The sequence below is a fragment of the Cebus imitator genome, unplaced genomic scaffold (assembly GCF_001604975.1).
Source record: "Cebus imitator isolate Cc_AM_T3 unplaced genomic scaffold, Cebus_imitator-1.0 Scaffold189, whole genome shotgun sequence".
Taxonomy (NCBI): domain Eukaryota; kingdom Metazoa; phylum Chordata; class Mammalia; order Primates; family Cebidae; genus Cebus; species Cebus imitator.
Window position 1 is genome coordinate 519,233 of NW_016107504.1, and position 24,475 is coordinate 543,707.

At 36.9% G+C, this 24,475-nt stretch overlaps 1 protein-coding gene across 1 annotated transcript in view; it reads left to right on the top strand.

Annotated features, from left to right (window-relative positions):
• The window catches only part of TBC1D8B (TBC1 domain family member 8B), a 64,393-nt gene that overhangs the window by 27,462 nt on the left and 12,456 nt on the right, over positions 1-24,475 (top strand). Inside the window, exons 8-14 of the mRNA XM_017546434.2 lie at positions 4,126-4,275; positions 4,867-5,017; positions 5,571-5,785; positions 9,941-10,058; positions 10,975-11,260; positions 12,476-12,605; positions 13,140-13,238. Coding sequence (XP_017401923.1) covers positions 4,126-4,275; positions 4,867-5,017; positions 5,571-5,785; positions 9,941-10,058; positions 10,975-11,260; positions 12,476-12,605; positions 13,140-13,238 — 1,149 coding nt within the window. The remainder of the gene's footprint in view (positions 1-4,125; positions 4,276-4,866; positions 5,018-5,570; positions 5,786-9,940; positions 10,059-10,974; positions 11,261-12,475; positions 12,606-13,139; positions 13,239-24,475) is intronic.

The following is a 24,475-nucleotide window of genomic DNA, read 5'->3' on the forward strand; positions in this document are numbered from 1 at the left end:
GGTTCCCCATGAGGACTCCACCCCTGCAGCAAACTTTTGCCTGGACATCCAGGCATTTCCATACATCCTTTGAAATCTAGGCAGAGGTTCCCAAATCACAGTTCTTGACTTCTGTGCACCTGTAGGCCCAACACCATGTGTAAGCCACTAAGGCTTGGGGCTTGTACGCTCTGAAACAATGGCCCAAGCTGAGCCTTGGCCTCTTTTAGCCACAGCTGGAGTTGAAGCAGCTGGGATGCAGGGTACCATGTCCTGTGGCTGCATAGAGCAGGGGGGCCCTGGGCTGGACTCACTAAACCATTTTTTTCTCCTAGGCTTCCAGGCCTCTGATGGGAGAGGCTGTCTCTGACATGCCCTGGAGATATTTTCCCCATTGTCTTGCTGATTAACATTTGGCTCCTGTGGCCAGCTTGAATTTCCTTCCAGAAAATGAATTTTTCTTTTCTGTCACATCATTAGGCTACAAATTTTCCAAACGTTTATGTTCTGCTTCCTCTGGTACACTTTGCTGTTTAGAAATTTCTTCCACCAGATATCCTAAATCATTTCTCTCAAGTTCAAAGTTCCACAGATCTCTAGGGCAGGGACAAAATGCCACCAGTCTCTTTGCTAAAGCATAGCAAGAGTCATGTTTGCTCCATTTCCCAAGAAGTTCCTCATCTCCATCTGAGACCACCTCAACCTGGACTTCATTGTCCGTATCACTATCAGCATTTTGGTCACAGCCATTCAACAAGTCTCTAGGAAGTTCCAAACTTTCCCACATCTTTCTGTCTTCTTCTGAGCCCCCCAAACCATTCCAACCTCTGCCTGTTACCCAGTTCCAAAGTTGCTTTCACATTTTGGGGTATATTTACAGCAGCACCCCATACCAATTTACTGTATTAGTTCTCACACTGCTATGAAGAAATACCCAAAACTGGGTAATAAAGAAATGAGGTATAATTGACTCACAATTCCACATGGCTGGGAAGGCCTCAGGAAACTTATTATTATGGCAGAATGCATCTCTTCACACTGCATCAGGAGAGGAAATGAGTACTGAGCGAAGGGGAAAGCCCCTTATAAAACGATCAGGTCTCTTGAGAACTCAGTCACTATCATGAGAACAGCATGGGGTAAACTGTCCCCTTGATTCAGTTATCTCCATCTGGTCCAACACTTGACACATGGGGATTATTACAATTCAAGGTGAGATTTGGGTGAGGCCTCAGAGCCAATCTTAATGTCCAATCCTGCTAGGGCTTGTGCTTGCTTCTTGGATTTCAAACTAAAATACCACTGGATTGCTCCACCCTAAGTTGTTACTTCTTTTTCTCTGCCTCAGTCATGGGCATTCTTTATCTTACTTAAGCTACTAAAGTTTAAGGATGACCTTAGTGCATCTTTTTTTCTTTTCTTTTCTCTTTTCTTTTCAGCACTCCTACTAGTAACTTGTAATATCTGGTATAGTTATAACCTGTAGAAGCTGGGTAACCGACATGTTTTAAAAGTAAAACTTTGTAGTTCATACAGTTTTATATGGAAATATAAAGGACTCAGAATAACTAAAACAGTATTGAAGAGGAAAAACAAAGTTGGAAGACTCATGCTTTCCAATTTCAAAGCGTATTATATAGCTGTAGTAAACAAGACATTGTGATACTGGCATAAGGGGAGACATATAGATCAAAGTAATAGAATTGAGAGTCTAGAAATAAATGCTCACATTTAAGGCAGTTAGTTTTCAACAATGAAGCCAAGCTAATTCAATGGGGATACTCCACACCCCAAAAAAGATGTTGTATTCTTTTCTTAAAACATACACAAATATTAACTTAAAATGGATTAAAGACCTAAATGTAAGAGCTGAAACTATAAAACTCTCAGAGAACATGTACAAATTAATCTCCGTGATTTTGAAGTAGGCAATTGTTAATAGATATGACACCAAAAGCATGTGACCCTTAAGAAAAAAATAGGTAAATCGGATTACATCAAAATTAAAAACTTTTGTGCTATAAATGATATCATCAAGAAGGCAAAAAGACAACCTACAGAATGGAGGGAATATTTGCCAATTATGTGTCTGGTAAGGGACTTCTGTCTAGAATGTATAAAAAATTCTTAGGACTAATAATAAAAGGCAAACAACCCAATTTCTAAAATGGTTAAAGGATTTGAATGGACATTTCTCTAAAGAAAATAAAGAAATAGCCAATACGTACATTAAAAGATTTTTCATAACATTAGTCATTAGGGAAATGCATATCAAAATCATGATGAAATACCATTTTATATCCCCTACGGTGGCTATAATTAAAGAGACATACTAACTGTTGAGAAGGATGTGAAGAATTGAAACTCTCATATATTGCTGTTGGGAATGTAAAATAGTGCAACCCTCCCCCTATACTTTCTATCCTCTAATAACCATCATTTCACTCTATACTTCTATGAGCTCAACTTTTAACCTCCTTCATATGAGTGAGAACATATGGTATTTATCTTTCTGTGCCTGACTTACTTCACTTAACATAATATTCTCCATGTTCATCCATGTTACTGCAAATGAAAATGATTTATTCTTTTTTTGGCTGAATAATATTCCTTTGTAAAATTTATCACATTCTCTGTATCCATTCATCTGTTGGTGGACATTTAGGTTGATTCTATATCTTGGCTGTTCCGAGTGATGCTGCAAGAAACATGGGGGTATAGTTTATATATTTACATTTATTTCACATTGCATGACGGTATCAACACATCTTCATAAGTACTTGGTATTTTCAATGTTTTGGGTTTTGGTAAGTGTGTAATGTTGTTTTAATTTGAAATTACTTAGTGACATCTGATGTTGAACCTCTTTCATATGATTATCTGCTATTTATATCTTCCATGGTGAGGTATCTGTTTAGATCTTTTGCCTACTTTTTATTGGGTCCTTAATTTTTTTAGGCATAGTTTTCTTTAATTCTTTGAATATATTTATAATAGCTGCTTTACAGTCTTTATTTATGAAATCCAACAAGTGGGCCTCCTCAAGACACTTTCCATTGGTTGCTTTTTTTAAGTTCTTGTTTCTGTTTTTAATCCTGACTTCCTTGGATCACCCCCTGAATCAGTATAACTTAGTGGCTATTCAGTGATGGGTTAGATTTTCTTAAATGCCTTATGGTATCAAATATTCTACATTTTTCTCAAGGATATCTGTGTGAAAGTATACCGAAAACTTCAAACAATTTACAAATCAGCTTTAGTTTAGTTTAGTTTAGTTTTGTTTTGTTTTGTTTTGTTTTGTTTTTCCTGCTTTCAAAGATAGCCAGAATTGAGTGACTGGGGCCTTCTTCTGTCCCATTTCTTTCCTAGGCATGCTCGCAGCCCTGTACATGTATTCATTCTTCTGGATCTCCAAGAATATGTTGCAGCCTTTCAAAGTTCCATATCATCATCTGGTTTTTCAGGTCTTCCTTTTAAATTTTTAGCCAGGGTCTTGCTTGCTCTAGCTGAAATCATAGCTTTGGACAGCTAGGATGTTACCAGCCAGTTGCTATTGTTTTCTATAATACTCTGGAACAGAGTTTTTTCACCAAGCTGAGCTGTGAATCAAATCAAATAGCAACACCCTGGGAATAGAGATTTTCCAGGGAGTTGCAAGTTCAGTCAAAATATTGTCTATGCCCTGGGGATAGGGCTTTTAATGAAACTCCAATAAATCCACTGGCTGCCCTACTGCTAGCTTTCATTTCTGAGCTTGGGCAGGTGGAAAGAGTTGAAAACCCCACAGACTCTTCTGATCTTACTCAGGCTCATTAATGTTTCTCGAATAGATGCTTTTCAGTTTATTGCATGCCTTTGGTTAATTCCAGTGTTCTGAAATGGCTTATTTTTAATGTTTTGCCAGTATTTTATTGCCTTTGTGGGGGAGTATGTTCACAGAGGTTCTGAGTTTGCCATCCTAGAAGTCAGGTTGTTGACATCTCTAATTTTCGTTGGTATGTCTCTGAGATATTGTGGTATGTCTCTGAGATATTGTGGTATGTATATAGACTGTGGTTTATAAATGACAGACAAACATTAGAACTTATTTTTCTTGCGGAAACTTCTAAGCATGCATCTGGGACAATTACATTCTTTCTTTTTCAGCTTCCTATTTGTTCTGAGTCTACAGATCTATCTGATAATATTGAGGTGCAATCTTTGACAAATCAGAAAGAATGCAGTAAAACTGTGAGCACTGAAGCCTTGATGACAGTATTTCACCCTCAGAATTTGGAGACTCTTAATTCTACAATGGTAGGAAAACAAAATATTTAAGCTTATGGGCTGAAACAGTTGATGAAAAATAAAAATCTTAAAAGCAGACTAGAAGATACCACAACTGAAAACTCATCTTTTGGCACTTGAAAAGTTTTCCAGCAGGTTCTACTGTGTAACTTATTTAGTTCCTTTGTACACAAAGACTGTTATCAGGAATGAAGAGAGAAGATAAAAGTTGGACATTGGGGATTTTTACAGATACATAACTGTTGTACATATTTATTGACATTGGGTTTTATTTGCATAGATTTCTAATCCTGAAATAGATGTGATTTGGAGAGAATGATGGCTTAAAGCTTTGCTTCCCAAGTATAACACATTTTACCATTTTTATATGAGTTTAGCTAAGAATTCAAATAGTAAATTAAACCTGCTATGCTCACATGAGTTTAAAAGATTTTCATGATGAAAGAATTCTGTGTTTCACCCCTAGGTGAATACTAATTTTGGTTTTCTATGTCCTTGATTTCCATAGATGTTGTTTCAAGGTAAACAGACTGAGCAGGTTATTTTAAAGAAGTTACTTTCTCACTAGGTTTAGTTGTTTTGATTTTTCTGTTATTACAGTTGAAAGAAAAAATGAAAGAACAGTCATGGAAAATACTATTTGCAGAATGTGGACGTGGTGTTAGTATGTTTCGAACTAAAAAGACTCGAGATCTTGTTGTAAGAGGGATTCCAGAAACCTTAAGAGGAGAACTCTGGATGCTTTTTTCAGGTATTACATTTATTCACTTTACTTATTTAGCAGACATTAACTATGCCTTTCTAGGAGTTATGCCATAAGCTAAAGTGAAATAATCACAAAGATGGTTAGTACAAAGTTTTACTAACCTTTAGTTAACACTAGTGAAAAGAGAAAGGTAAGTAGTTATTTGCACCTTACCTATATATCCACATATTCAGCATCTCAGCAGATTAGTTTATTAGGAAGATATCTATCTATCTATCTCTATCTATCTATAGATAGATAGAGATAGATAGACATATATATAGATATATAGATATAGATATATATATAATAGGGGGATCTTTATCTCTAGTGTCAACAGTCAGGTTAAGGGTGAAAAAAGCTCATAAAAATGATATTCTGTTGGATAAAATTAGTAGCTTGACATAGATTGTAGTGTAAAGTTCTTTTCTGTTTGTGCTCAGAAATCACTTGAGCATAAGGCTAAATATTAAGATAATGAAATCCAATTCTGTATGTATATATGAAAATAGTAGCTTTATTATATCCCTCTTCTGCTGTAATGTAATAAACTTCACAGGTGCTGTTAATGACATGGCTACTAATCCTGGCTATTATGCTGAAGTTGTTGAGCAGTCCTTAGGGACCAGCAACTTGGCTACTGAAGAAATTGAACGTGATTTGCGTCGCTCTCTGCCTGAGCACCCTGCCTTTCAGAGTGACACTGGCATATCTGCTCTGAGAAGGGTACTCACTGCTTATGCATACAGGAATCCCAAAATTGGATACTGCCAGGTATGACTTAACTATGAGCCCTACTGTGTGTATGTTCCAAATAAAATCACATCAAATCCAACTCCACTAATTTGGAAGTGGTGATTATAAGGACAAAGATTGTGGTGAGATAGATGGAGGATGATATTAATGTAAGTAGGATGGTAATGGGAATACTTAGGAGAATTGGTATTTCATTATTTGTCTTTTTCATTTGACAAATGTTTATTAAACTTCTGCCCTATAAAACATACTGTGCTAGGCACCTAAGGCTATATAAAGATGTGTCAGATAAGAGTCCTGCTCTTAAAAATATGTAGACCAAGAGATGTTAAAGCATATTCATTAAGAAACAAAACACAAGTGAGACAAACAGAGAAACAGAAAGTCCTGTCATGATGCATAATAAGGAGAAACTATTTTTTTCACTGGGAGGAATCAGAGAAGGCTTTGTGGAAAAGATAGCATTTGCAGATCTTAAAAATTGGTTAATTTTGGACATATGGAGATGGAATGAAAAGAGCATGCCAGGTGAAGGGATCCGTGTAACTGAACACAGGTAGAGGTAAATGTAGAGTATATAGGACCATGTTTGTTTAGTTTTGTAGAAGCATAGGGTGGATGAAGTGAAGTAGTTGGAGAAAAAAATCAGTAAGGTAGATTGGGAGAGAGCTGGAGTTTGAATTTTATTTTATAGGCAGCAGAGGAATCATTGGAAAAAAATTGCACACCATCAATTAGGGTAGGCTAGACTGCTAACACAAACACAGATAATAGATTAAACACAATAGAATTTTATTTCTTGAAGGAATAAACAAAGGAGATTAACTCTTCAGATCAGTATGGAGTTCTCCTCCATGAGATTATTCAGGAACTTAAACTGTAAGCTGACAGCAGACTGTCATTTTCAAAAAAAAAAAAAAATGCTTCCCAAGTCCACTTTCATCACCATTAGCTCTCACAGGAACAGGGAAAGAGCATGGAGAATAACTGTAGAAGAGTTTATGGGCTAGGCGTGAAAGGGGCAAATGTCACTTCACCCACATTCTGTTGGATGATCTTGGTCACATGGATACACCTATTCACAAGGAAGTCTGTGGAGTATAGTGTGGCTGAGCAGATATGTGTAGTTACTGTGGAAGAAGAGGAGATTGGAGTATCATGGATAGGTAGCACTCTGGGCCATGCATTCATTTATAATGGGTTGAATACCGTAATTGTTACATATCAATACCACCTATCCACTGTAACTTGTCAATAGAGATTAAAAAAACTATCTTAAGTGAATGGAACATCTAAATGGCAAGTATTTTTAGCATATTTTAAGATCTCTGAAAGGTATAAAAGAAGCACAATGCTTCTTTTCTCAAAGAGCTTATACTCACAGACTCTGTGATGTTGTCTATAAGTGGTAGCTTAGAGATAGCTTCAAAATAGGCAGCACTTAATGTTTACTTCTAAAAGATGAGAGCAAGGTTAGAAACATGGAGGGCAAGAAGAAAGTTCTTTGGGGTTATAAGTATGAGTGATGCCATTGAGGCGAGAATAAGCCTGCCTTGGGAGATAAGATTGGCTAGGTTCAGGTTGGAATAAAACAGTAAATAAGTTTGTATGGGACAAAACCATGAAGAATCTCTAAAGCCTGGGACAAGAGTTTAAACTTAATATGGTAAACAGATTTTGTTGATTTTGATTTAAAAAAAAACCCTAGAACATTTTCATCACCTTAAAAAGAAGCCCCATATCCATTAGCAGTTACTTCCCATTTCTCCTACTATCAACCCAAGCAATCATTAATCTACTTTCTAGCTCTATAAATATACCTTTTGTGCACATTTCATATAATTTGTGTGATACAATATGTGGTCTTTTGTGTCTGCCTTCTTTTACCTAGCATATTATTTTCAAAGTTCATCCATGTTATAGCATGTATTAGGACTTCTTTCTTATGATTTAATAATATTCCATTATATGGATAGATACTACATTTTGTTTGTCTATTCAATGTTGATAGTCATTTGAGTTGTCTTCTTGTTTTGGCTATTGTGAATAACGCTGCTATGAATATTCATGTACAAGTTTTTATATGGACATTGTTTTTTATTCTTGTGGATTTTTGTTTTTTGGTTTTTGGGGTTTTTTTTTTTGGCAAAGTCTTGCTCTGTTACCCAGGCTGGAATGCAGTGGTATGATCTCGGCTCACTGCAACCTCTGCCTCCCAGGTTCAAGCAATTATCCTGTCTCAGACTCCTGCGTACCTAGGATTATAGGTGTGCACCACCACGCCCCAGTGATTTTTTTTTTTTTTTTTTCAGTAGAGACGGGGTTTCACCATGTTGGCCAGACTGGTTATAAATTCCTGACCTCAAGCGATCCGCCCACCTCAGCCTCCCAAAGTGCTAGGCTTACAGATATGAGCCACCATGCCTGGCCTGGATGTTGATTTTTAAGGCTACTGTGAAACTGAGGAGGGGGTTGGGAATAGGGTGATTTAAAATGCCACAGAGCTTACTGGTTTTACTGAGATTCAGCCTTTAAATGCTACCTGAATTGCTGTAAGCTATTGGTTAATTTTCAGAGTTCTAAAGTTGATTCTGATGACTTTTGTCAGTGTTCTTGATGCTTTTATAGAAGAGAGCATTTTTTGGAAGTCCTTACTTTGCCATGTTCACTATATCCCCTCCCAGTATGGCTTCTTGCATGGGAAAATGATTCAGTAAAAACTAAGCTTGACATCAAACAGTGTGCTAGATTTGGCATGAAATTGGCATAGTTAATATACAAATCTGTAAGTAAGGTATGAAAGTATAGAAATGAGCAACAGACATAAAAGGATTAATCACCGATGAGAAAATACAGGTTGATGTTAAAGCCTGAAACAGAAAGTTCAACCTCAAAGAAATTAAAATTAAAACAATGAGATACCATTTTTTACTATCAAATCAGTGAAGATCATTATAATTATTATGATTTGCAATATTGGCAAAGGTGCAGTGAAATAAACATTTAAACACTGTTGGTCAGAAATATAAATTGATATTTTCTTTCAGGAATTTAATTTGGCAATAATATGAAGTCTTTTGAAAATACCACTTGACCAAACAATTTCATTTCTAGGTATCGGTCCTGAGAAAAAAGTGTAATTGGATGAAGATTTATATAAAAAATATATCCATTGCAGCATTATATGAAATAGTAAAAAATTGGAATTAACCTACATGTCCAACAATAGTAGAATGATTAAAGAATTTATATCCACCTTAGATTATTTTGGTCATTAAAAATACTGTTTTAGAAGAATGTTTATTGGCGTTGAATATTACTATATAGTGCTAAGTGAAAAAATAAAAGTTTAGTACACAGTGTGATACAAATTTTAAGAGAAAAAGGGAGAAAAAAACTGCAGAAAAATGTATCAACTTGTTAACAGTTGATTTCTGGGAATGTGGAATATAAGAGGTTTTATTTTCTCCTTCATACTTTTCCATTCTCTGTAAATTCTATCCATTAGGGATTTATTACCTTTATAATAAAGGATGTGGCAATGTATATAAAAGTAATGATCTGACATTTGTAAGAAGCAGCAAAAAGAGTGGTAGTGGGAATGGGAAGGAAAAAGCAAATCTGAAAGACATTTTGTAAGAAGAAACCCTAGGATATGAAACGGATATAGCAGATAGAGGGTTTTCAGCATGATCAAAACTAGGATAGATAAGAAGAATCCTACTTGATAGGGGAAAGAAGATGTTCAGTTTTGGATATATTAAGGATGATTCATATCTAAGAGCTATTCCTTTATAGGTGGTTGGAAATACAGATGAAGTTTGTTTTCTTTCATTTTAATATGTCTTTGAAAATTATGTAAGTTTTTTCAGATCAGTGATAATTAAGATTTTCACTCATTGAAATGAGAGAGATTTTACTTATTATGTTTTATATGTATTATATTACTGCTTCACTTTACTTGAATGTTACTTTATAAAACAACTATCAAATGTTAGCCTGACTTCACCTTGTTTTGCTTTGGACTGGCTCAGAGTTCTCATGTTTCCACAGTTATTACACTATTATTATTCTCAGTAGTTCTTGTTGCTGTCAAAAACTATTATGTTTTAAGAAATATAATTATTACCTGAGCAATATTTACTTTTTAAAACTGTTTTCTATGAATTTTAGGCAATGAATATTTTGACTTCAGTGCTGCTTCTATATGCAAAAGAGGAAGAAGCTTTTTGGCTTCTGGTTGCTGTATGTGAACGAATGTTGCCTGATTATTTTAATCGTCGAATTATTGGTAAAAGAAAAACCACTCACACACATATGCATACATACAGATGTATATTTATTTTCTAAACAATTTTAGTGTCTCTTGTCTAATTACTAATAAAAGAGAAGGACTGATTAATTAGGTTGTGGTATAAAATGCAAGCAATATCAAAACCTCACATTCACTGACATTCTTAAAAGAAGAGCTTTTTGTACTGAATGTATATTCGGAAAGATTGTTTAATATGTTCCTTTTGAAAATAAAATACCTGGTCCATTTCTTAACAAAAATGGAAGCATTAAGTTTATAAACTTTATATTGCTAAAACAATGATGATCTCAAGAATCCAGAGCTACTTGTGAATTTCAGTAGTTTCTTGATGGGAGGGAGATTTCAGTCAGCTTAAAATCTCCACATGTGTATGAATTATGGAGATACTTGCAACGTTTCAAAGAAGGATCAAGTTCTTAGTTTGTTAATTGTATAGTATCTTCTTTAGTCAGCAAATATTTGCAGATCTGTGATCCCTTACGTTAAAACTTATGGATGGTCTCCTCTTTATACCCTAACAGGCTTTCAGGATTATGATTAGGTCATTGATTGTACTGTTTTTCATTATAATTATTTGTGTATTTATCTTGAGTTGTGCTAGATATTAAATTCCCTGACCATGAGACCACTTCATTAATTGGTATAGCTCTTATAATACCTAGTACAGGTCTCTGCATATAATAAAGACTCAATAAATAACTCTTCAAATGAATTTGAATTGCATTTCTGAAGTACATGACACTACTAGCAGTTAGATGTATAAAATACAGAAAGAGTTCATAATTTAAGGAAGAAGAATGAAATACATCAGCATGCCAATAGAAGTGGGGAAGTGTGGAAACAAATCCTTTTGAAAAATGTTTATTTTTAAACTTATTTTGATATTCTCTAGGTGCCTTGGTTGATCAGGCAGTCTTTGAAGAACTTATCAGGGATCACCTTCCTCAGCTGACAGAACACATGACTGATATGACATTCTTTTCCTCAGTTTCTCTCTCATGGTTTCTCACACTTTTTATTAGTGTGCTACCTATTGAAAGTGCAGTGAATGTGGTCGACTGTTTCTTCTATGATGGAATAAAGGCTATTTTGCAACTGGGATTGGCAATACTTGACTATAATTTAGACAAACTGCTGACTTGTAAAGATGATGCTGAAGCTGTGACAGCATTAAACAGGTATTGTAAGAACCATAACATTTAAATCTGGAGGAGATTTGAGAGATTACGTTGTTCAATCCCCATATTTTACAGAGAAAACTGAGCCCTAGAAACTTCAATTTGCCTGAGGTTACAAAACTACTTGAATGAAAGAGCTACACCTAAAGTCCAGTCCTCTATCTCCAGAAAAATATAGCAAGAATAAATTACTTTGAAGTGAGACATTAAATTATTTACACATTTACACTAATATTGTTGATTCAGTATGCTAGGACTTTCATATTCCCAGTTTGAGCTATAAAGTGTCTATGTAGAAGTAGTTTGAGCAGGAAGAGCATAGTTGATAATGTTAAATATCCTGTTGGGGGAAGTTATTCTGGTTTCTATGTGGTTTCAGGTAGGTTGAACTTTATTTTCCTAGTAGCTTTTGTATGAATGCTATTTTATATTGGAGTATATACATTGTATGTGTGTGTGTGTGTGTGTGTGTGTGTGTGTATGCACATATTTGTACATGCTAAATAAATTAATATTTGAATGGGCAACTATCATAATGCCACATAAAATCCCATCATGTACAGAATAAAATACAAACATCTTACTCTGACATTCAGAACTCTGTAGTAAGGGCTCAGTGTACCTTTCTTCAGTTATTTTCCCCTGTATGCCTTTACATACACTGTATTCCACTCCTACTGAGCTATGTGGTATTTGCCAAGTACTCTCTGAGCCTGTTTGCTTCCCTCAAAACCCAAAATGATTCCTTCACCATCCCATTCCCCACACCAACACCCTACTAATGCCCAACCATCTTCAAATTCCACTTCTTGGCCAGGTGCAGTGGCTTATGCCTGTAATCCCAGCACTTTGGGAGGCCGAGGCAGGCAGATCACCTAAGATCAGGAATTCAAGACCAGCCTGGCCAACATGGTGAAATCCTGTCTCCAAATACAAAAATTAGCTAGGCGTGCTGGCAGGCACCTATAATCCCAGCTACTCAGGAGGCAAAGGTTGCAGTGAGCCAAGATTGTGCCATTGCACTCCTGCCATAGTGACAGAACAAGACTCCATCTCAAAAAAAAAAAAAAAAACAAGTTCCACTTCTTCATAAGACCCTTCCTTGTCCTCTCAGCTGAAAGTAACCTCTAACTAACTGGGGAGAAATTAGATTCATTTCTCTGCTTTAATAATGGTAGTTCCACTAATTCTTGTATTACTATCACTTTTTGATAGGTTCTTTGACAATGTCACCAATAAGGATAGTCCATTGCCTTCAAATGTTCAGCAGGGTTCAAATGTGAGTGATGAAAAAACCAGTCATACTAGAGTGGATATTACAGATTTGATTAGAGAGTCAAATGAGGTAAGTTTTTTCATGCCATACATATATTACCTAGCATATTTAAAATGATTGAACGATGATGTATCTCTAGTGTTATATTAAGAGTAAGATAATAATGCAAGTAGACATATAACTTAAAATGCAACTTAACTTTTTAAATGAGTTCTGTGAACTGTTTCCACTCCTCTGCCTCAATTTGTTTTTCATTAAATGAATAAATTCATTTGCTTTCACAAATAATGACCACTTTAAACATCTATCGTTGTATTAACAGGTGAATTATTCTCATTATTGTTATTCCCTTCTTAGAGATTAAGAATTTTACCCATGTTTTTGTACTTAGTCTATGCACATAGTAGATGGAATTCTCTCCAGTGAATATATTTAAAAACTGAAATGTGGGAGGTGAAAATTTGCAAAATCATTGAACAAGTCAGGAAATTACCTAGAAATAGAACCAAAGCCTCCAAGAACTGAGTCTGATAAATCTGATTGTAAAAGAAGAAGTGGATGTTTATCATGAATGGGTATCCACTGGAGTCATATTTCTTGCAGAAATATGGTAATATTCGCTATGAAGATATACACAGTATGCGCTGTCGAAATAGGTTGTATGTGATACAGACCCTAGAGGAAACAACAAAACAGAATGTGGTAAGTATGCAACCAATGGGGAAAAAACGGTTGGAATAATTTTTTTCTTTAAGTTTCTTTAGAAATTCTCATTCTGGGCAAATAAAATTAAAAGGACCAAACTTTTGAGCTAGATCCTTGCCAAGGTTTAGCTTATGGTAAATTATTTTATAGCGAAAATAAATTATTTTCTTCTGGTTGAATTATGTTGCTTTCTCCAACATGGTTTGTACTATTTGACCTTCAAGACCACTGAGACAGGGTCTGGCTCTGTTACCCAGGCTGGAGTGCAATGGCATGATCACAGCTCAGTGTAGCCTCTACCTCCTGGCCTCAAGTGATCCTTCTGCCTCAGCGTACCGAGGAGCTGGGAATACATGCACACACCACCAAGCCTGGCTAATTTTTTAAGTTTTTTGTAGAGATAGGGTCTCAGGATGTTGACCAGACTGGTTTCAAACCCATGGGCTCAAGTGATCCTCCTTGCCTAGGCATTCCAAAGTGTTGGGATTACAGGCATGAGCTACCACACCTAGCCTGCAGCTCAGTGTTGAATGCTGTGATGTTGGAATTTAAGCATAACATATTTGTGATGTGCTGTATCAATAACAGCTGATCTACATAGTAGTCAGTGCTACCAGTTAATATTATTATCCTTGGATACCTAAAGTAAAGTGAAAAAGGTATAAACAGTATGTTTTGAATAGTTGTCTTTTTAATATTTGGATGGCTCCATAAGCAGCTGTTAATATTGGTTGCCTTTGGTGAATCAGATTAATAGATTGCTGTTCAGAAGGCAGAGAGTTTTATTTTGCTGTTTATATTATTTTGTACTATTTGAGGTTTTATCATGACCATATGTTATTTTTGTAAACCTCCTTGCTTAAAGGCCAAGGTCCTCAGAGATACAAATCTGGAAAGATTAACATTTCTGAAGATTCCAGGTTTAGATTTCAATTAAATAATTCAGTGAGGTTACTGGGACATAGGTAGCATAGAGCACCTTGTTTTAGTTTTTACATGTTAGCATTTTAAAAAATTTACTGAAGTAATACATGTTGACTGTAAATAATTTAAGCATTACATAAATGTAAAAAGTAGATTTCCCACACCAGGAATAACCATCTTAAAATAATTTGGCATATATCCTTTCAGATCTTTTCTGTATGTGTCTGCAAACATACCTGTGTAATGGAAGGATATAGTTTTTGAAATTAGATCATACCGGTCACTTTGCTATGCAATTTTTTTCATTCAGAAATAGATCATGGTTATTGAATATCAGTCTAGATCTACCTCACTCTTCCTAATGCATTGAATAGTGTACCATAATATGGATATGCTATAATTGAAGTATTCTGCTGATGTACATTCAATGTGTCTCCCTTTTTTTGCTCTTGTAAATAATACTTTATGTAAACATTCTTGTATATGTAAGAATGTTATATGTACAAGATAGATATCTGGAAGTGGACGTTGCATAAAAGGATATGCCCATTTAAAATTTGAACAGGTCCCTACCAAATTATGCTTCAAAAGATTTTACCAAATTGTAATCCCACCAACAGCATGTAAGAATGCCCCTTTCCTCACATTCTCACTAATACCAGATATTTAAAATGTTGAATTTGTTAGCCAGGCATGGTGGCACACACTCGTAGTCCCAGCTGCTTAGGAAGCTGAGAAGGGAGGATCACCTTGAACCTGGGAGTTCCAGGTTACAGTGAGCTGTAATCATGCCACTGCACTCCAGCCTGGGCAACAGAGCAAGACCTTGTCTCTAAAAGAACACAAAACAAAATCTTTAATTTGTGCCAATGTGATAGATGGAATATCACTTTTCATTTAAGGTTTCAATTCACTGATCACATATGTTTATTAGCCTTTTTCATTTCTTCTCTTAATTGCCTACTCATAGCCTTTGCCTATTTTTCTATGAGATTGTCTTTTAAGTATTGATTTTTAGGAGCTCTTTTGACTAGTAGTGTTATTAATTCTTTGTCAGCTATATTTGTGGCCTAATATTTCCCCACTTATTATTTCTTTCTTTATGTTTATAATGTCTTTCAGGTTATACAAGTTAAAAATTTTTATGTAGTCTTTCTCTTTTTTCTTACATGATGTCCGCGTTTCATATCAGACTTAGAAAGGCTTTCTTTATTTAAAATTATATAAATTATAAAAAAATTTTGTATTAGTATTGCTTTCTTAACATTTAGAACTTTAACACCTAGAGTATATTTTTTGTTTATTATGTGAGATAGATCTCTAATATTATGTTTTTCCAACTGAAATCATTCATTTTCTAAAAACCAATTATTAAATAGTCTATCCTCACAGTACTCTATTTTTTTTCTATGCTAAATTCTTACAATACATACATGGGCTTTATTTTTGGACTTTCTTTTTTTGTTACTACAACAGTACCACACTGTTTCAATTACTTTAGTTTGTCTACTTTGAAATCTGGTAAGGCTTTTAAAATTCCTTTTTAATATTCATTTTAATAATCTGTCTTCTTAAGCGTTCTTTAGTAAGCATTTTTAGTTTTCATCATGTAGGTCTTATACAGTTCTTAGTGGGTTTATTCTACCCCTATATATTTTATGGTTTGGCTGCTAATATGAATGAGATCATTTTTCCTTTACACTGTCTAATTGTTTATTTTTATAAAAGAATTTCTAATATTAGATTTGTTATACTCTTGAAATTAGTCCTAGTAAGTCATTTATCCAAATCCTCCTAAGATGTATTTAACCCTAGGCTGGGCATCGTGGCTCATGCCTGTAATCCTAGCACTTTGGGAGGCCATGGTGGATGGATCATTTCAGGCCAGGAGTTCAAGACCAGCCTGTCTAATATGGCAAAACCCCACCCCAAAAAAAAAAAAAAAAAAAATTCCAAAAACTATGATGTATTTAATCCCAGATATAGGTGATGGGGAGGAAGGCAGCAAACCACATTGCCATGTATGTACCTATGCAACAGTCTTGCATGTTCTTCACATGTACCCCAAAACCTAAAACGCAATACAATATATATTTAGATGTATTATTCTTTTAATCTCCTTTGGTAATTTTGCTAAATAGTTTAGCTAGGCTCTTTGCAAGTTTGTTAAAGTAATATTGGTTGAAAGCTTCTTCTTGTATTTAGGCTTATATCATAGATTGAAAATTATACGTAAATCATATATTTATATGCTCTGGAACAGGTTAGATCCCATAGGAATTATCCATTACCTGAAGGCTTGAGAAAATGAATGTGTAAAGCCATCTGGGTCTGCTGCCTTTTGGTTTCCTCCCTAGGAAATCTTTGATTTCTTTTTTCAGTTCCATCTATTCAAATTTTCTTGCTCCTATGAGTTGATTCTAATTATTTATATTTTCTTATGGGATTATCTATTTTGTTTATTGTTTAACATATATACATACACACACACTCACACATATATAAATGTAAAGCTTATGGAATTCATTCAACAGATAGTTAATGGCACCTTCTATGTACTGGGAAGTTTTTTAACTTTTATTTTTATTTACAGTTAAAAGTTATAAATGTAAAAAAACGTTATTTTTAACTTTTATTTATTCAGAGGTTCACATGCAGGTTGTTTTGTTTTGTCTTATTTTGTTTTTGACATTGAGTCTCACTCTGTCACCCAGGCTGGAGTGCAGTGGAGCAATCTTGGCTCACTGCAACCTTGCCTCCTGGGTTCAAGTGATTCTCCTGCCTCAGCCTCCCAAGTAGCTGAGATTACAGGTACCCACCACCATGCCTGGCCTTTTTGTATTTTTAGTAAAGACAGGATTTCACCATGTTGGCCAGGGTGGTCTCAAACTCCTGTCCTCAGGTGATCTGCCCACCTTGGCCCCCCAAATTGCTGTTTGCAAGTGTGAGCCACCATGCCCAGCTGCCAGTTTTTTATATAGGTAAATGATGTATTACAGGTTTTCTTGTACAGATTATCTCATCATGCGGGTAATAAGAATGGTAGCCAATAGGTAGTTTTTTGATCCTCACCCTCCTTCCACCCTCCACACTCATGTAGGCCCCTGTGTCTATTATTCCCCTCTTTGTGTCCATGTGTATTCAATGTTTAGCTCCCACTTATAAGTGAGAATATGCAGTATTTGGTTTTCTTTTCCTCTATTAGTTCACTTAGGATAATGGTCTCCAGCTCCATCCATGTTGCTGCAAAGAACATGATCTTGTTCTTTTGTATGGCTGCATAGTATTCCATGGTGTATATTGACCATATTTTCTTTATCCAGTTGACTATTGATGGGCATCTAAGTTGATCCCATGTCTTTGTTATTGTGAATAGTGCTGTGAAAAACATATGCATGCATGTGTCTTTATGGTATGATAATTTATATTCCTTTAGGCATATGCTCAGTAATGAGATTTCTGAGTTGAATGGTAGTTCTCTCTCTCTTTTTTAATTTTTTATTTTATTTTATTTTATTTTATTTTATTTTATTTTATTTTATTTTTGAGACAGAGTCTTGTTCTGTCACCCAGGCTGGAGTGCAGTGCCATGATCTCGACTCACTGCAACCTCCACCTTCAGAGTTGAAGCATTTCTCCTGCCTCAGTCTCCTGAGTAGCTAAGACTACAGGTGCACACCACCACACCCAGCTAATTTTTTGTATTTTAGCAGAGACAGGATTTCACCATGTTGCCCAAGCTGGTCACAAACTCCTGAGCTCAGGCAGTAGTTCTATTTTAAGTTCTTTGTGATATCTTCAAACTGCTTTCCACAGTGGGTGACTTAATTTACATTTCCACCAGCAGTGTATAAGCATTCTCTTTACTCTACAAGCTCACCAGAATCTGTTGTTTTTTGACTTTTAAATAGTCACCATTCTGATTGTGTGAGATGATATATCGTTGTGATTTTGATTTTCTTTTATCTGATGATTAGTGATGTTGAGCATGTTTTCATATGCTTGTTGGCTGCATATAGGTCTCCTTTTGAAAAGTGTCTGTTCATGTCCTTAGCCCACTTTTTTATGGAGTCGTTTGTTTTTTGGTTTTTAATTTTTTAAAGTTCCTTATGGATTCTGGATATTAGACCTTTGTCAGAAGCACAATTTGCAAATATTTTCTACCATTCTGGAGGTTGTCTGTTTACTCTGTTGATAGTTTCTTTTGCTGTGCAGAAGCTCCTTAATTAGTCTTATTTGTTAAATTTCATTTTTTTTGCAATTGCTTTTGGCATCTTTGTCATAAAATCTTTGCCACTGACTATGTCTAGAAAGATATTGCCTAAGTTTTCTTCAAAGCTTTTTATAGTTGTAGGTTTTATGCTCAAGTCTTTAATTCATCTTGAGTTGATGTTTGTATATGGTGAAAGGTAGGGGTCTGGTTTTAATCTTCTACATATGGTTAGCTAGTTATCCCAGCACCATTTATTGAATAGGGTGTCCTTTCCCCATTGCTTCTTATTGTTGACTTTGTTAAAGATCAGATGGTTGTAGGTGCAGCTTTATTTCTGGGCACTCCATTCTGTTCCATTAGACTATGTGTGTTTTTGTACCTATACCTTCCTGGTTTGGTTACTGTAGACTTGTAGTATAGTTTGAAGGTGAGGAATGTGATGCCTCTAGCTTTGTTAATTTTGCTTAGAATTGCTTTGGCTTTTCGATCTCTTTTCTGGTTGCATATGAATTTTTTAGAATATATATTTTTCCAATTATGTGAAGAATGTCATTGGTAGTTTGATAGGAATAGCACTGAATCTGTGAATTGCTTTGGTTGGTATGGCCTTTTAAACAATATTGATTCTTCCTATCCATGAGCATGGGATGTTTTTCATTTGCTGTTGTCACCTCTGATTTCTTTAAGCAGTGCATGTAATTCCCATTGTAGAGATCTTTCACCTCCCTAGTTAGCTGTATTCCTAGGTATTTTATTCTTTTTATGGCTATTGTGAGCAGGATTGAGTTCTTGATTTGTCACTCAGCTAGGACGTTGTTGATACATAGAAGTGCTACTGATTTTTGTAGATTGATTTTGTATTTTGAAACATTGCCAAAGTCTTTTACTAAATCTAGCAGCTTTTGGGCTGAGACTATGGGGTTTTCTACATATAGAATCATATCATCTGCAAATAGAAATAATTTGACTTCCTCTGTTCCTATTTTGATGCCTTTTTTTCTTTCTCTTGCCTGATTGCTCTGGCTAGGACTTTCAGTACTATGTTGAGCCAGAGTGGTGAGTATGGGCATCCTTGTCTTCTGGTTCTCAAGGGTAATGCTTCCAGCATTTACCCATTCAGTATGATTTTGATTGTGGATTTGTCATAGATGGCTCTTATTATTTTGAGATATAGTTCTTCAATGCCTAGTTTGTTGAGGCTTTTTAACATGAAGGGATGTTAAATCTTATTGAAAGTTTTTTCTGCATCTATTGAGATGATCATGTGCTTTTTTGTTTTTAGTTCTGTTTTTGTGATGAATCACATTAATCGATTTGTGTATGTTGAACCAACCTTGTATCCCATGGATAAAGCCTACTTGATTGTGGTGGGCTAGCGTTTTGATGTGCTGCTAGATTTGGTTTGCTAGTAGTTTGTTGAGGATTTTTGCATGTGTTCTCCTCAAGGATATTGGCCTGAAGTTTTCTCTTTTTTGTTGTGTATCTGCCAAGTATTGGTAGCAGAATGATGCTGGCCTCATAGAATGTGTTAAGGAGGAATCCTTTCTCCTTAATTTTTTGCGATAGTTTCAGTAGGAATGGTACCAGCTCTTCTTTGTGTATCTGGTAGAATTTGGCTGTGAATCCATTTTGTCCTGGGCTTTTTCTGGTTGGTGTGGGGTTTTTTACTGATTCAATTTTAGAACTTGTTATTGGTCTGTTCAGGGTTTCAACTTCTTCCTGGTTCAATCTTGGCAGTTATGTTTCCAGTAATTTATTGTTTCTTCTAGGTTTTCTAGTTTGTGTGCATAGTGTTCTTTGTAGTCTCTGAGGGTTTTATTTCTACTTCTTTGGGGTCCGTGGTAATTTCTCCTTTGTCATTTTTGATTGTGTCTATTTGGATTGTCTCTTTTTTCTTTATTAGTCTAGCTAGTGGTCTATCAATCTTATTTATTCTTTTAAATAGCCAACTCATGGATTCATTGATCTTTTGCATGGATTTTCATATTTTGATTTCACTCAGATCAGCTCTGATTTTGGTAATTGCTTTTCTTCTGCTAGCTTTGGGGTTGGTTTGTTACTGTTTTCCTAGTTCCTCTAGGTGTGATGTGAGGTTGATTTGAGAGTTTTCTAACTCTCTGATGTGAGCATTTAGTGCTATAAACTTCCTTCTTAACACTGCTTTAACTGTGTACCAGGGATTCTGATATGTTGTATCTTTATTCTCATTGCTTTCAAATAGTTACTTGATTTCTTCCTTAGTTTCATTATTTAGCCAAAAGTCATTCAGGAGCAGATTGTTTAATTTTTATGTGATTAATATGGTTTTGAGCAATCTCCTTAGTATTTATTTTCATTTTTTTTATGCTATGGTCTAAGAGTATAGTTGATATGATCTGGGGTTTTTTGAATTTGCTGAGGATTGTTTTATGTCTGATTGTGTGGTTAATTTTAGAGTATGTGCTATAGGCAGACGAGAAGAATATATTCTGTTGTTCTGCGGGGAGGGGTGGGGGAAGTTCTGTAGATGTCTGTTAGGTCCATTTGGTCAAGTGTTGAGTTCAGGTCCCAAATATCTTTTCTAGTTTTCTGCCTTGATGATATGTCTAATACTGTCAGTGAGGTGTTGAAGTCCCCCACTATAATTACATATTTATCTAAGTCTCTTTATAGGCCTTTAGGAACTTGTTTCGTGAATCTGAGTGCTCCTGTGTTGACTGCATTTATATTTAAGGTAGTTGTCTTCTCGTTGACTTGAACCCTTTTTGAATTCCCTTTTTTGTTTTGTCGTTGTTGTTGTTGTTGTTGTTGATTTAAAGTCTGTTTTGTCTGAAATCAGAATAACAACACCTGTTTTTTTCTGTTTTCCATTTGCTTGATAGATTCTTCCTCTTCCTTTTACTTTGAGCCTTTGAATGTCATTGCATGTGAGATGGGTCTCTTAAAGACAGCATACAATTGGGTATTGCTTTTTTATCCAGCTTGCCAGGCTATTCCTTGTAAATGGGGCATTTAGCCTGTTTACATTCAAGGTTAATACTGATATGTGTGGATTTGATCCTGTCATCGTGTTGTTAGCTGATTATTACACAAAATTGATTGTGTAGTTACTGTATTGTGTCAATAGTCTATGTACTTAAGTGTGTTTTTATAATAGCTGGTAATGGCTTTCCTTTCCATATTTAGCACTCCTTTCAAGATCTCTTGTAAGACAGATCTAATGAACATGAATTTCCTTAGCACTTGCTTGTCCGAGAAGGATCTTATTTCTTCTTTGCTTATGAAGCTTAGTTTGGCTGAATATGAAATTCTCGGCTGGGGTTCCTTTTGGGTTTTTTTTGTTTGTTTGTTCGTTTTTGTTTGTTTTGTTTTATTCTGTTCTGTTCTGTTTTGATAGAGTCTTGCTCTGTCACCCAGGCTGGAGTGCAGTGGCATGATCTCGGGTCACCGCAACCTCTGTCTCCCAGGTTCAAGCGATCCTCCTGCCTCAGCCTCCTGAGTAGCTAGGACTACAGGCACCTGCCACCATGCCCAGCTAATTTTTATATTTTTAGTAGAGATAGGGTTTCACCCTGTTGGTCAGGCTGGTCTCAAACTCCTGACCTCATGATCCACTTGCCTCAGCCTCCCAAAGTGTTGGGATTACAGGCATGAGCCACCTCGCCCAGCAGAATTTCTTTCCTTTAAGAAAGCTGCATATAGGCCTTCCATCTTTTTTGGCTTGTAGCATTTCTGCTGAACACTACACAGGTAGCCCAATGAGACTTCCTTTGTAGGTGACCTGCTCCGTCTCTCTAGCTACCTTTAATACTTTTTCTTTCATGTTGACCTTGGAGAATCTGATAACTGTGTCTTGGGGATGATCATCTTATATAGTACCTTGCAGGGGTTCTCTGCATTTCCAGAATTTGAATGTTGGCCTATCTAACAAAGTTGAGAAAATTTTCATTTATTTTTATCTAAGTTAATTCAGAGAACCAGTCTGAGTTCTGAGATTCTTTTCTGAGCTTGGTATATTCTGCTGTTAATGCTTGTGATAGTATTATGAAATTCTTGTAGTAAGTTTTTCAGCTCTATCAGATCAGCTTGGTTCTTTCTTAAAAATGGCCATTTTGTCTTTCACCTCCTGTATCATTTTATCATATTCCTTAAAATTCCTTGGATTGGATTTCGACTTTCTCCTGAATCTCAGTGATCTTCATTTCTATGTATATTCTGAATTCTATGTCTGTCATTTCAGCCATTTCAGTCTGGTTAAGAACCATTGCTAGGGAACTAGTGCAGTTGTTTGGAGGTAAGAAGACCCTCTGGTTTTACCAGTTGCCAGAGTTCTTGTGCTGGTTCTTTCCTATCTGTGTGAACTGATGTCCCTTTAATCTCTGAAGTTGTTTTCCTTCGGATGGATTTTTTTGCTTTTATCTTCTTTGATGCCCTTGGGAGTTTGATTGTAGTATAAGATGGGTTCAGTTGACTGGCTTTGATTTTGAAGATTTCAGGTGGCCAAGGCTCACCTGAGCTTTCCTGGGATGAGTTCAGTAACTAGGGGGCTGGTACCAGACCCCCAGCTTTGTTCTCTGGGCCCTCAGGGCTAGGAACCTGCTCTGCCAGAGAGATCAGGGTGTTCCCAGTTCACTGGCCTCAACACTCCAACGGAGGTGCCAGCAAAAACTTTGTCGGGGTGGTGGCAGTGGAATCCATGCTTGCTCTTGCATACCAGCATCCGTGGCAGCATTGCAGCGTACACAAGCATTGGCTCAGGCTGCGTGCTGGTAGGAGCCTTTGCCTTAGTTTTCACAGGCAGTGTATAGTGGCGGAATATTTTAGTGGTGTGTTTTGGGCTGCGATCCAATAGGTGGTGCTTAAAAGTGTTAGCCACCAGATAGCTTCTTGCTCTGCTGCGTGGCTCAGGGGTAGTATTCTGTGATTGGGGGCAGGGAGATGGCCTACTCACCTAGTCCACTCCTGGACCTTGGAGGAACCCCCTCCAATTACTGGCTTCATGCCGGCATTTCTTTGGTTGGATGCTCTGGTTCACAGGGCTCCCTCAGGTAGAAGCTGTGGTTGACAAACAGGTCCTATTCTTGCCAGGCCAGCCCTGCAGAGGGAGGCACACACCACCCCTCTATCAACCTGCGAACCTGGGTGTATCACCTCTCAGTGATGCTTGAGCACCACCTAAGCCAGCAAGTCTTGCCCAGCTAAGAGCTGTGGGGGTGGGTAGTGTTACCTGATCTGCTGTCCAAGTACATCCTGGGGGTACTCGGGGTTGCAACTGCCAGCAAAGTTTAGGCAGAAGCTGGACCACTGGGCTGGAAGCTCTAACAGGCATTGCCCACCTGGCTACCAGTGGTGGACCTGGGTGGGGTCACTTGCCCTGCCTGTGGGTGTTTCTGGGGACAACAGGATGTTGCAGCCACTGGCTGAGTTCAGGCAGAAGCAGGACATCTGGGCTGGAAGCTCTAGGAGGTGTTGCCTGCCAGGCTACCAGTGGCAGGAGTGGGTGGGGTCGTCCACCCTGCCATCTAGGTGTTTCTTGGGACAATAGGAGACTGCAGCCTCTGGCTGATTTCAGGCAGAAGCAGGACTGCTGGGCTGGAAGCTGGCACCAAGCCTTGTCTGGTGAGGAGGCTGGAGCAATCTTACTGCTCCAGGCACTATTACTGTGGCTGCTGTTGGGGCTGTTGCACTGGTGTTGGTCTGTTCCGGGGTCCGAGGCTTGTAGAGGAGTTAACTCCACAAAACGTCTGGGTAGCCCTCTGCCTCAGTTTAGAGGTGAGGTGGGAGGGTGGGAGTGGTGGGTAGGGGATTAAGGTAGGGGGATTCTCCCATTCCCAGCCTTACACAGACACCCGTGGAGAGTGTGAATCACCCTCTCCCATGTTGGGGAGCTTCTCCTGATTCCACACTGATCCAGATAGGCTGCTACTCAGCTTCACTCCTCTCTGCTCTCTGTGTCCCCTTGCTGCTTTAATGGTTCCCAGTGTGGTTTCTTAGATGATCAGCTTTTAGGGTCAGTATTCACTACTGCCTTTGTTTCCCCTCCCTAAGAGCAGCACCCATGATCTGCTTCTAGTTTGCCATTTTGCTGGGCATTTTTTTTTTTTTTTGAGACAGATTC